Source organism: Anomaloglossus baeobatrachus, chromosome 1 (genome assembly GCF_048569485.1).
Source record: "Anomaloglossus baeobatrachus isolate aAnoBae1 chromosome 1, aAnoBae1.hap1, whole genome shotgun sequence".
NCBI lineage: Eukaryota > Metazoa > Chordata > Amphibia > Anura > Aromobatidae > Anomaloglossus > Anomaloglossus baeobatrachus.
The window spans coordinates 73,103,866-73,117,409 of NC_134353.1; the positions used below are offsets into that span (position 1 = coordinate 73,103,866).

The 13,544-nt window shown below is 44.7% G+C and overlaps 1 protein-coding gene across 1 annotated transcript in view; it reads right to left on the reverse strand.

Annotated features, from left to right (window-relative positions):
* Positions 1-3,190: 3,190 nt before the first annotated feature.
* Positions 3,191-13,544, reverse strand: part of HTRA3 (HtrA serine peptidase 3) — a 56,949-nt gene continuing 46,595 nt past the window's right edge. The window contains exons 8-9 of the mRNA XM_075346851.1: positions 9,291-9,386; positions 3,191-7,428 (exon numbers count right to left, since the gene is read on the reverse strand). Coding sequence (XP_075202966.1) covers positions 7,263-7,428; positions 9,291-9,386 — 262 coding nt within the window. The 3' untranslated portion in view covers positions 3,191-7,262. The remainder of the gene's footprint in view (positions 7,429-9,290; positions 9,387-13,544) is intronic.

Here is a 13,544-nt window from a genome sequence, read left to right on the forward strand (position 1 = left end):
GTAGAAATTCTGTATGTAGGGAAAGAACTAGACGAATGTAAGTGACTCGCCCACCCCAGGGCTATGGGACACCTGGTGCCGGGCCGGACTAGTCCGGGGGACGTCAGTGGTGGCTGGGCCCGACTCCGTACCCTGGTGGGGTCAATTAATATGGCTGGTGACTTGGGGGTGATTAAAGTTTGTATTATTCATGACGCCACCTGTGGTTTGCGGCTATTAAGCCGCCGCTGCTGTATGGGGCCTCCGGGGCTGGTGGAATGGCAGCTTGGATGTTCCTGCTCCCCACAGGTGGAGCGGTGCCCCGGGGTACAGTTGGTGCTTGTAAGTGTCTATGCAGTGATGGAAGTCCATGCAGATGAAATAACACAGGCAACACCAAGGGTGCAGTTTCAAGTTGTTTACTCACAGTTCCTGGTAGGTGCACACTGGTGCCTCTGGACTGCTGAGACCCACTGTCAGGGACCTCCGCCGATCCTGGGTAGATCTGGAGGTAAAAGCCGGTGCACCCCTCTATGTGTTCCTTTCTTCAGCTGTCTCCTTAAGCCTTGCTCTTTTTGGCTGAACCTGGCTCGGCCTCCACTACAGCCTCCGGGCCAGGGGCTTGCCTGTCGGTAATTTACCCCCTTTCCAGAGGTTCTGCTGTGGGCTGTGGCCCGGGGAGCTTGCAGCTTTCCCTGGGCCTCGGTTTTTACTTTTGGAGATGACTTTTCCTCCTCCAGTTTCTAGGGACCGTCCCCTGTGTGCAGCTTGATCCCTCCACCGAATCTTCTTATTGTGGAACAGGCTACGAGCCTGAAAGCTGTCTGTGGCCCTGGAATACCTTCTTTTCTCTACTTGGTGTCACCTGGACCCTCTGAGTCCCAGGGTCTTCACCAGGAAGCGTCCCTTTCTTCTCTTGCTCCTGACTGACTAGAGCACTTCTTCTTTCAGCTCTCTCTGCAGACTCACACTTCTCACTTCTCTGCCTCCCGCAGACTTCGCACTCCCATCCTCCCTGAGGTAAACTCAAACTCTCTCTTGACCTTCCTTACCACTCTGCTTTCGGGTGGCTCCTCCCACCCCCCAGTTGCTAAGCTGCCACCCTATGGGAGCAGGGATGGGTCTTACGGCCCCTCCCAGCATGCAGCATGGGAAGGTTGCTGCCACTGTCCCTGGTCCCTGTGTGTACCTAACAATGGTGTAGTGTAGATTTGCCCGTGTACCGGCGTTCACTCCTTTCCTTACCCAGGATGGGACATCACACCTCTGGCTGGGGTGCAATGTTCCTGTGGTGACGGAAGCCTCAGGGGCGCCACATAAGAAGGGGAGGTCATACGTCTCCCTACTGCACAGCTTTATATATGTATATGTGCCAATGATTAGTGTAGACAAAATGTGATTTAAGCTCTGAAGGCAGTTTAAAGTATTTTTCCTATGAATGCGCTTTTTTTAAAATTTTCAGCAAAAATCACATGAAAATTTCAGTCTTTTTTTTACATCAACTTTATTTTTACAGCAGAGATGTACAAGCATAAAAACAATATATGACCTGCATGATTTATCATAGAAAAGCCTTCTGTCAGAAATCCAAGGTGAATATCTATTGGTCTTTTTAAAAAAAAGTCATTTTTAAGGCATTAATTCTATAAGAATTACCCAACTTTTGAAAGAATGAATAGATTCGGAGGTCATTTTCCGATGCCTACACTCAGAAGGATAATACATTTCTCTTACTTTATATTAAATACCTCATAATGGACTTAAAGGGAATCTGTCAGCAGATTTTTGTTATGTAATCTGAGAGCAGCATGATGTAGGGGCTGAGGATCTGATTCTAGTGATGTATCACTTATGGGGCTGCCTGTTGTAATTTTTTAAAAAATCACAGTTTTCTCTGCTGCAGATCTAGCAGTGCTCTGAAGGTTGAGCTGTGTATAACCCCACCCACAACACTGATTTGCAGCTGTGTATAACCCCACCCACACCACTGATTGGAGGCTTTCTGTGTACACTGTGCATAAGCAGAAAGATGCCAATCAATGGTGGGAGTGGGGTTATACAGAGCAGGAGGACTATATGACATGAGAAAATATGTAGTGATAATCTCCTGCTGATAAAACACTAATTACATCAAGCAGAATAAGTGACATCACTGCAATCAGGCTCTCAGCCCCTACATCATGCTGCTCTCATATTTCACAACAAATATCTGCTGACGGATTCCCTTTATGTAAATATAGAACACTATATCACTTCTGAGTCTCTAAACTATACACTTCTGGGCGCCGGTAGCCACCACTAGGAGGAGCTACTTGTAATTCATTCCTGTAAATATCTGTTCATTCTGAGCTTAGATGTCCAGGGGGCAGTCTTGTCAGTGACGTGTAGGACTGCCCACTGGTCTACTAAGCCTATATTAGTGGACGTAACCATGGATACCTAACCTGTAATGCCCTGCACATGAGGTAAGAGACATGGCTATATCAGGAGTATTATTATTATTACACCTACTACATATTGGGATAGGAGATGAGATTAACCCTTTAATGGAAGCAACACTTGACTTTAAGTTTTGTCTTACAAATACCAGTTGGCGCGGGGCAGTCATATCTAAGTAGATTTTACCTCTGAACACAAGGAGTGCAATTTCATTTAACTCTTAGGGGTACTTCTCACATAGTGAGATCACTAGCAAGATCGCTGCTGAGGCACGGTTTTTGTGACGCAGCAGTGACCTCATCAGCGATCTCGCTGTGTGTAACACTGAACAGTGATCTGGCCCCTGCTGTGAGATCGCTGCTCGTTACACACAGTGCTGGTTCATTTTTTGAACGTTGCTCTCCCGCTGTGAAGCACACATCGCTGTGTGTGACAGCGAGAGAGCAACGATCTGGATGTGCAGGCAGCAGGGAGCCGGCTTCTGGCAGCCTGCGGTAAGCTGTAACCAAGGTAAATATCTGGTAACCAAGCAAAGCCCTTTGCTTGGTTACCCGATATTTACCTTGGTTACTGTCGTCCGCCGCTCTCAGGCTGTCAGTGCCAGCTCCCTGCTCCCTGCACACATAGCCGGAGTACACATCACGTAAATAAGCAAAGCGGTTTGCTTATTAACCCGATGTGTACTCTGGCTTCGAGTGCAGGGAGCCAGCGCTAAGCGGTGTGCGCTGGTAACTAAGGTAAATATCGGGTAACCAAGCGCTTGGTTACCCGATATTTACCTTAGTTACCAAGCGCAGCATCGCTTCCACGTGTCGCTGCTGGCTGGGGGCTGCCTGATTGACAGCTCACCAGCGACCACTTAGCGACGCACCAGCGATCCTGACCAGGTCAGATCGCTGGTGGGATCGCTGGAGCGTTGCTAAAGTGTGATGGTACCCTTACAACAGACACATTCTGGTATCTGCCAAGAAATCAAACATGGCAAAACCTATACTAAAGTCTACACAATAGGTTATAAACACTTCTAATAAAAACAGATTCAGTCCATCAGATTAAAGTGTATTCATTTAACTGCTATGACTGTAAGCACAGAACTGCCGACCACCAACTCCTTAAAGGGGTTGTCCACTACTTTTTACACTGATAGCCTATCCTTAGGATAGGTTGCCGGGGTCGAACACCTGGCACCCCGCCGATCAGCTGTTCTTGGTGCCAGTAGCGGCAGTAGAAGGCCGGGAATGCTCAGTTCCGAAGCTGCCCTTTCTACTGATAGTGACCGCGGCCGGGTACTACACATCCTCCTATAGATATGAATGGGAGATGCAGCAACTTCGGAATTGGGTATTTCCGGCTGCCTGCTGCCGCGACCAAAAACAGCTGATCAGTGGGGGTGTGGGGTGTCAGCCCCAGGCCGATTAGACAATGATGACCTATTGGTAAACGATTCGAACTCGTCTGAGCATTAAAATGCTAGTTACGAGTACTGAGCACCTGAGCATGGTAGTGCCCGCTCATCACTAGTTACAAGTACAGAGTACCCAAGCATGGTAGTGCCCGCTCATCACTAGTTACAAGTACAGAGTACCCAAGCATGGTAGTGCCCGCTCATCACTAGCTATGAGTACAAAGCACCCGTGCATGGTAGTGCTCACTCATCACTAGTTACGAGTACAGAGCACCCGAGCATGGTAGTGCCCGCTCATCAATAGCTATGAGTACAGAGCACCCGAGCATGGTAGTGCTCACTCATCACTAGTTACGAGTACAGAGCACCCGAGCATGGTAGTGCCCGCTCATCAATAGCTATGAGTACAGAGCACCCGAGCATGGTAGTGCTCACTCATCACTAGTTACGAGTACAGAGCACCCGAGCATGGTATTGCCCGCTCATCAATAGCTATGAGTACAGAGCACCCGAGCATGGTAGTGCCCGCTCATCACTAGTTACGGTAATCGAGCACTTGAACATGGTAGTGCTCACTCATCAATAGTTAAGAGTACTGAGCACCCGAGCATGGTAGTGATCACTCATCACTAGTTATGAGTACTGAATACCTGAGCATGGTAGTGCCCCCTCATCACTAGTTATGATTACCAAGCTCCTAAGCATGGTAGTGCTCACTCATCACTAGTTATGATAACCGAACACTTGAGCATGGTAGTGCCCGCTCATCACTAGTTACGAGTACAGAGCACCTGAGCATGGTAGTGCTCATTCATCACTAGTTACGAGTACAGAGCACCCGAGCATGGCAGTGCCCGCTCATCACTAGTTACGAGTACCGAGCACCCGAGCATGGCAGTGCCCGCTCATCACTAGTTACGAGTACAGAGCACCCGAGCATGGCAGTGCCTGCTCATCACTAGTTACGAGTACCGAGCACCCGAGCATGGTAGTGCTCGCTCATCACTAGTTACGAGTACAGAGCACCCGAGCATGGCAGTGCCCGCTTATCAATAGCTATGAGTACTGAGCACCCGAGCATGGTAGTGCCCGCTCATCACTAGTTACGATAATCGAGCACTTGAGCATGGTAGTGCTCACTCATCACTAGTTATGATTACCAAGCTCCTAAGCATGGTAGTGCCCGCTCATCCCTAGTTACGAGTACCGAGCTCCTAAGCATGGTAGTGCCCGCTCATCACTAGTTACGAGTACCGAGCTCCTAAGCATGGTAGTGCTCACTCATCACTACTTACGAGTACTGAGAACCTGAGCATGGTAGTGCTCACTCATCACTAGTTACTAGTACCGAACACTTGAGCATGGTAGTGCCCGCTCATCACTAGTTACGAGTACCGAGTACCAGAGCATGGTAGTGCTCGCTCATCACTAGTTACGGTAATCGAGTACTTGAGCATGGTAGTGCCCGCTCATCACTAGTTACGAGTACAGAGTACCCAAGCATGGTAGTGCTCGTTCATCACTAGTTAAGAGTACAGAGCACCCGAGCATGGTAGTGCCCGCTCATCACTAGTTACGAGTACTGAGCACCCGAGCATGGTAGTGCTCGCTCATCACTAGTTATGATTACCAAGCTCCTAAGCATGGTAGTGCCTGCTCAACACTCATCTGTCTTATATGACTCGGCACGAAAATACCTTCCTGTGGTTGCATTGTTCGTAAAGAAACTCAGCACCCAGTTGTGGTTCAATTTGCCAGATCTATCTTCAACAGCAGGGGTACATGCCCCATATATTTCTTTTAATACACATTTCGCAAAAAATAATCTCACAAATGCCCATTTACTGGTCTTGTGCACAGTTTTAAGAAACTGCAACATGCCTCAGAATTAAAACAACAGCTATAAAATGAGTGGGAACCGGGTTTTTGCCACGTAATCTCAGAGCAACAAAATGAAGAGACAGAGACCCTGATTCTAGCGATGTATCACTCACTGAGCTTTCGGCTGTAGTTTTGATAAAATGACAGTTTTATTAGCAGGAGTTTCCTACTAGTGGACTAGTAATCTTACTGCTATGCATTTCTCCCACCCCCACCTCCGATTGGCAGCTTTTTGTGTATACTGTGCATAGGCAGAAAGCTGACAATCCGTGACGTAGGCGAAGTTATACAGAAAATTGGCAGATCTGCAACAGATAAAATCATGCTTATCAAAACAACAGCGAACAGCATCAATGATATAAGGTTATCTGCCCCTACGTCATGCTGCTCTGAGATGGGGTACCAAAAACTTGTTGACAGATTCCCTTTAAATTGTGAACTCACCTCTGAACATCATTTTATAAAGAAAACATTGTAATACATACCTTGTACTATTCCTGGCTTATATTCCAGAGCTGCATTCACAATTCTGCAGCCTTCAGTGCAGAAGTATCCCAACATTCCTTGCTGGCATTATGCCTACACAGACCTTTCTTTTTTTTTCAGTTTTGTATGGCAAAAACTGTTCCTCTGTATTATAGAACATCGGCTAAACCACTAGTGGATGTCTGACATCAAGATTGTTGATGGTTTTCAATATCAGCCAGCAGAATTGTGAGTGCAGCTCTGGAGTATAATGCAGGCTATAACTTGGGGTTTGTACTAGATAAGTAATTCAGTGTATTTACAAAGTGATTCCACTTGTTCTGTGTATTATCTCTATATTGGAAGGCTACAATGGCACTCGTTACCTTACCGTGGTGGTATTTGGCACCATGGCATTTCTATGACAGTATGTTCTACTCTATTCGCCTAAGGATAGTCACGTGCAGCAGACAAGTTGTGATGCTCCTTAGTTGTCTCGGTACCTTATATATCACCAGATGCTAAGAGTTTTTGGCACTGATCTGTAAGTTCTTTGGTAAAGTACAGACACGGCTCATATAAGCATCGCTGTCCACCAGAATGTAGGTGCTCAATAACTCAATGGTCTTCTAGGTTGTTGTCCTCTCCAAAATGGATGGATAAAGGGTTGGTCTTCTCAAAAAGTTAATCACTTTTCCTTGCTTACCTTATACTAACCTTATATTATGAGAAATGTCATGACAGGACTTTGGTGGCAGCCTCACTGTAGAAGTCTTCTTTGGCTGAAGCATGAGATCTCTCCGATGATGTTTCTCGAGAGTCTATGGCCCTGAATTTGTCTGGAAAAAGTGGTGATCTTCTCAAAGAGAATCTTCTGGAGACAAATGTCTTTGTATCACTTTCCTTACATACTTTATACAAGCAAGGAACATCGTGAGAAGTCTTTGTTGGCAGTCTTCTTTACGAAATCTTTCAAAGTGGCAGACCTTTCCGAATGTGTTGTTGATGAAGATTCTGTGGACTTGGACTTTGTAGAGCTTCATGTCCTTGGTTGTACCTGGTTTTGTAGAAGAGTTTTATTTGTTTTTTTATATTACTTTGAGACCTCAGGTTCTAAGTTAAATAGAAGGTCATCGTTCCCTCTTCGAACTTCGAGTAGTAAAGGGGATTCTTTCATTACGGCCTCGTGTAAGTCACCAGATGTCAACAATGGTCGTCCATTAACTTTGACAATAATGTCACCATCTTTGATTCCACCTCTGTAGATGTAGAATGATAAAAATAAATTACACATTTGTCAACCACAATCTTAGGATTTTAAAACAGATTTGAACCCAAACCCAAAAAAATCTTGGGTCCAATCATAAATCTGCATGTTTGACCAATAAGATAACTTTTGGGAAACCTTTTTAGGCTTCTACAAATCTGTACTACCAGGGGGTCCCAACTACAGTAGGTAAAATAAGTATTTGATACACTGATGATTTTGTAAGTTTTCCCACCTACAAAGAATGCAGAGGTCTGTAATTTTTATCGTAGGTACACTTTAACTGTGACAGGCTGAATAACAAAAAAAAAACAGAAAAATCACATTGTATGATTTTTAAAGAATTAATTTGCAATATATTGCATGAAATAAGTATTTGATACCATAGAAAAACAGAACTTAATATTTGGTACAGACTTTGTTTGCAATTACAGAGGTCAGACGTTTCCTGTAGATCTTGCCTAGGTTTGCACACACTGTAGCAGGGATTTTGCCCCACTCTTCCATATAGATCTTCTCCAGATCCTTCAGGTTTCGTGCCTGTCACTGGGCAACATTCAGTTTCAGATCCCTCCAAAGATTTTCTATTGGGTTCAGGTCTGGAGACTGCCTAGGCCACTTCAGGACCTTGAAATGCTTCTTACAGTGCCTCTTAGTTGCCCTGGCTTTGTGTTTTGGGTCATTGTTATGTTGGAAGACACAGCCATGACCCATCTTCAATGCTCTTACTGAGCGAAGGAGGTTGTTGGCCAAAATGTCGTAATACATGACCCCATCCATGCTCCCTTCAATACAGTGCAGCTATCCTGTCCCCTTTACAGAAAATCACCACCAAAATATGATATTTTAACTCCCATGCTTTATGGTTGGAACATTGTTCTTGGGGTTGTATCTTTCTTCTTCTGCCAAACAAGGGCGAATGGAGTTGATACCGATAAGTTCTATTTTGGTCTCATCTGACCGCATGTCCTTCTCCCATGTCTCCTCTGGATCATCCACATGGTTATTGAAGAACTTCAAACGGGCCTGGGCATGTGCTAGCGTCAGCAGAAGTACCTTGCACGCCTTGCAGGATTTTAATCCATGATGGGGTAGTGTATTAGTAACTTTAATGTTTGAGACTGTGGTCTCAGCTCTTTCATTAGGTATCCCCTTGTATTTCTGGGCTAATTCTTGACCTTTCTTAGAATCATCCTTACCCCATGCAGCGAGATCTTGTATGGAGCCTCAGACCAAGTAAGATTGACAGTCATCTTGTGTTTCTTCCATTTTCTAATAATAGCGTCAACAGTTGTTTCTTTCTCACCAAGCTGCTTGCCTATTGTCCTGTAGCCCATCCCAGCCTTGTGCAGGTCTATAATTTTGTCCCTGGTGTCCTTAGACAGATCTTTGGTCTTGGCCATGGTGGAGAGGTTGGAGTGTGAGTGAGTGTGTGGACAGGTGTATGTTATACAAAAAGGTGCAATTAATACAGGTAATGAGAACAGAGTAGGAGCTTCTTAACGAAAAAATAACAGGTCTGTGAGAGCCAGAATTCTTGCTGGTTGGTAGGTGATCAAATACTTATTTCATGCAATAAAATGAAAATTATATAAAAATCATACAATGTGATTTTCTGGATTTTTTTTATTCTGTCTGTCACAGTTGAAGTTATCTACGAAAAAAATTACAGACCTCTCCATTCTTTGTAGGTGGGAAACAGCAGTGTATGAAATACTTATTTTCCCCACTGTATCACATGTTAGGCAATGTCTACAGGTGTAATGTAAAGATTGAGGTGGTATAAAAAAATATTAAAAATACAAATAATAACGCCCATATCAGTGAATGATGTTGGGAACATTTAGTTCTTACCTCTGGGACGGTGAATTAGGCAAAACTTCATGAACATAGATCCCACTGCTTACATCTGGAAAATCTGGATTACTCAATTTAAGCTCCTCCACAAGTCTACAACCAAATGAAATGAAGCATGCTATCAGTCTTCAAGAAAAAAATAATTGCAAATAATTTGCATTTACAATATATAGGGTATACAGCAAAAGAACCCCAAATCAAGGCAAGTAGACCGGATTTCATAACACAAACTGCATACCTGATTGATTAGATCTCTTAGACTTGATGAGGCTAGTGTACTTACTTTTAAAATTGAAAATCAAAATAACCGTTCATTCTGAATATTATGCTGTATGCTATATATATATATTTATATATATATATATATATATATATATATATATATGCTGTAGTGGCTTCCCTCACCACTGTAGATAGATTCTGCACCTATGCGCCGAGCTGGATACCTGGCCTTGGCTGACCCTGATCTAGGCCCTGGGTGGGGAGCGGATGGGATGAGCTCTTTTTCAACTCTACTAGGCACTAAAGGGGCACAAAGGTATAATAAACAAGGGAGAACCACAAACTACTTATCTCCAGTTGACTCAAGGAGAAAAGCTGCAAAAACCACCAAGATTCTCCAGATGTATGCAAGCCGACTGCTCGCACTGAAGACTTGATAAAGGTATATCAACTATCACCAGTACCGTAATAAGAAGTGAAGGTTTATAAAGACTAGGGAAGTGCTGATGAACAGCAGTTAACAGACTGAGGAACTCCATAGGGTCCTAAAGGGAAAGGGATGAGAACCAAGCAGAAACAATAGGTCAGGGAGTAGTATGCGCAGCCAAACGCCGTGACCTTCTATAGCCAGGCACCGCAGGACTGGCTGTCACCCATGACAAACTGTCGCTGTCAATCAGGCTAAATAGGCAGACGTTCAGCAGAAGGGGGACACTGAAGAGCTGTCAATCAGACTAGATGGGCAGAGATTAAAGTTTCTAAAATAATTATAGTCATTCTGACAATTGTACAGCCTGTCAGTTACATAGGTATTAATGGATGATCAAAGTTAGTATACCAGCCTCATCAGGTCTAAGGGTTCTAACTAATAATGTATGCAGTTTGTACTGCAAAATCTGGTAATATTTTCTTTAATAGCTTTCTATATTAATACACTATAGCTAATATGGTTTTCCATGGACTGATAGTGCAGTAAAAGTAGATATGAGGCTAATAGTGGTTCATAAGAGTATATCGGAAGTTATTCAAGGGATTATATTGGGACTAATGGAATTGAATGCAATAGGCGGACATAGGACATAATAATGGTTTCTAGTGTTATAAAGGGATCCATAGAGTTCCATAAGGACTAATAAAAAGTTTCATATAGGGCATAGGGACTAACTCTTTTTCATGGGTGGACAAAGGCATTCATATAGAATTTGAGGAGTCCAATATGAGTATATAAAGTGGTGCTTGAAAGTTTGTGAAACATTCAGAATTTTCAATATTTCTGCATAAATTTAACCTAAAATTACATTAAATTGTCACACAAGTTCTAAAAGTAGATAGAGAATTAAATAAAAAATATTGGCAAAAGTAAATGAACCTTTAGATTAGCAGATAATTTGAAAGGTGAAATTAGAGTCTGGTGTTATCAATCAATAGGATGACAATCAGGTGTGAGTGGGCGACCTGTTTAACTTAAAGAAAAGGTATCTATCATAGTCTGATCTTCAAGACCTGTTTGTGGACGTGAATCATGTCAGAAACAAAGGAGATATCTGATGACCTCAGGAGAAGAGTTATTGATGCTTATTGGGCTCTGAAAGTTTACGAAAACATCTCTAAGGGGTGCTTCACACACAGCGAGCTCGCTGCCGAGATCGCTGCTGAGTCACGCTTTTTGTGACGCAGCAGTGACCTCATTAGCGATCTCGCTGTGTGTGACACTGAGCAGCGATCTGGCCCCTGCTGCGAGATCGCTGCTCGTTACACACAGCCCTGGTTCGTTTTCTTCAAAGCCGCTCTCCCGCTGTGACACACAGATCGCTGTGTGTGACAGCGAGAGAGCGACAAATGAAGCGAGCAGGGAGCAGGAGCCGGCATCTGACAGCTGAGGTAAGCTTGTAACCAAGATAAACATCGGGTAACCAAGGTGGTTACCCGATATTTACCTTAGTTACGAGCCTCTGCAGCTCTCACGCTGCCTGTGCTGCCGGCTCCGGCTCTCTGCACATGTAGCTGCTGTACACATCGGGTTAATGAACCCGATGTGTACTGTAGCTATGGTAGGAGAGCAAGGAGCCAGCGCTCAGTGTGCGCGGCTCCCTGCTCCCTGCACACACAGCTGTGCGCTGGTAACTAATGTAAACATCGGGTAACCATACCCGATGTTTACCTTAGTTACCAGTCTCCGCAGCTTCCAGACGGCAGCTCCGTGCAAGCGCAGCGTCGCTTGCACGTCGCTGCTGGCTGGGGGCTGTTCACTGGTCGCTGGTGAGATCTGCCTGTTTGACAGCTCACCAGCGACCATGTAGCGATGCAGCAGCGATCCTGACCAGGTCAGATCGCTGGTCGGATCGCTGCTGCATCGCTAAGTGTGAAGGTACCCTAAAGAGTTTGGGCTTCACCAATCCACAGTCAGACATTGTGTGAAAATGGAGCAAGTTCAAGACCAGAGATGAGCGAAAACGAGGTTCAGTGTTTGTATCAAACATAGACTTTACATAAAAAGGCGTTCGGGTTCTTTACGTATGCAAACAACTTGTGTGAGCATTGCTGAGCTCGGGTACACTCGGTGCTCGGCCCAGTGCGAGCCACTTGCAGTGTTTGATAGGCTCGCACTGGGGGTAACAGCAGCGTGATCGGATGTACTGTGCACCAAACAAAAAAAATATAAAAATGGAAAAACCGTGCACACCTGCCTCAAAAAGTGATCTGTTTAATACTGGTTGTATGTGGGTGGAGACCCAAACTGCCCAATTAGTGACTTCCATTGGGGTTCAGTTCAAGTACGTTTTTCATAACTCCAGCTGAACCTGCCGAACCAAACTTTCACGGGTCTGCTCATCTCTATTCAAGACCATTATTACCCTCCCCAAGTGTCACGTACGGAGTAGGAGATGTCCGTATATAACGCGTGACACACGCATTCAGACCAACGGGCATCTAACGCACTACAAAAACACCACAAAATAAAAAGGGGGAACACCGCAGTAACAATACAAATGGAGTTTCCTGCCGCTAGGGAGAAGGGTGATGGGGCCCCTCCTGCACTCCCCTCAAGATGACTCCTGAGCTCCTTAGCGTCCCTATACAGGTTCTTTTAACCTCTCGGCGAGCAGGATACCTTGGCCCTTCAGCTAGCCCTAAACTCACTCTGTCTAGTGTGTAGGCTGATGAGTACACTAGACTCGCCACTACACTAAAATATATGGAGGGAAAGGAAAGACAGACGGGGGGAATAAACAGAAGGATACGAAACAGCAAACTTCACCGTAACAGATGTACTCAATAGTAGCAGGTGGATGGGCACAGGAGAAAACCTCAGCAGTTCCTTCCACCAGGGTGGCCAAATTAGAATTGAATTCTAACAGCAGCAAGGTCTGCTGGGAAGGCTCCAGTATTTAACCTAAATAGGTGTGGTCCCAAAGCAGCTACAGCTGACCTACCCTGCTCAGAGCTACCGGCAACAAAACTGAAATTAACTCATGAAATGCCAAAGGAAAGGAAACTTCATTTAAATGAGGAGTCAAGATGGAATAGAGATGCTCCAGTCCTATGACTGTCACTAGTCTCAAAACAGCAGGAAGTCAACTATGACACAAACAAAGATCACTCCAAGAGCAAGGTGTATAATAATCCATTAGGTCACAAAGGGAACCCAAGGCAACCTCTAAGCAACTAAAGGCTTCTCTCAGTTAATGTTCATGAGTCCACCATCAGGAAGACACTAAACAAAAATGGTGTGCATGGCATGATTGCAAGTAATGAAACACTTCTCCAAAAAGAATATTGCAGGCGTCTGAAGTTTGGTAAAGTTCACCTCAACAAGTCAGAAGGCTCCTGGAGAAATGTTTTGGGGATGGATGAGACCACAATTCAGCTTTTTTGGGTTTAAATCAGAAGCATCATGTTTGGAGAAAGAAAAACACTACATTACAGCATAAAAACCTCAAACCATCTGCGAAACATGGTTGTGGTAGTATCATGGTTTGGGCTCGTTTTGTTGTATTTGGACCAGGACGGCTGCCATCAATGATGGAA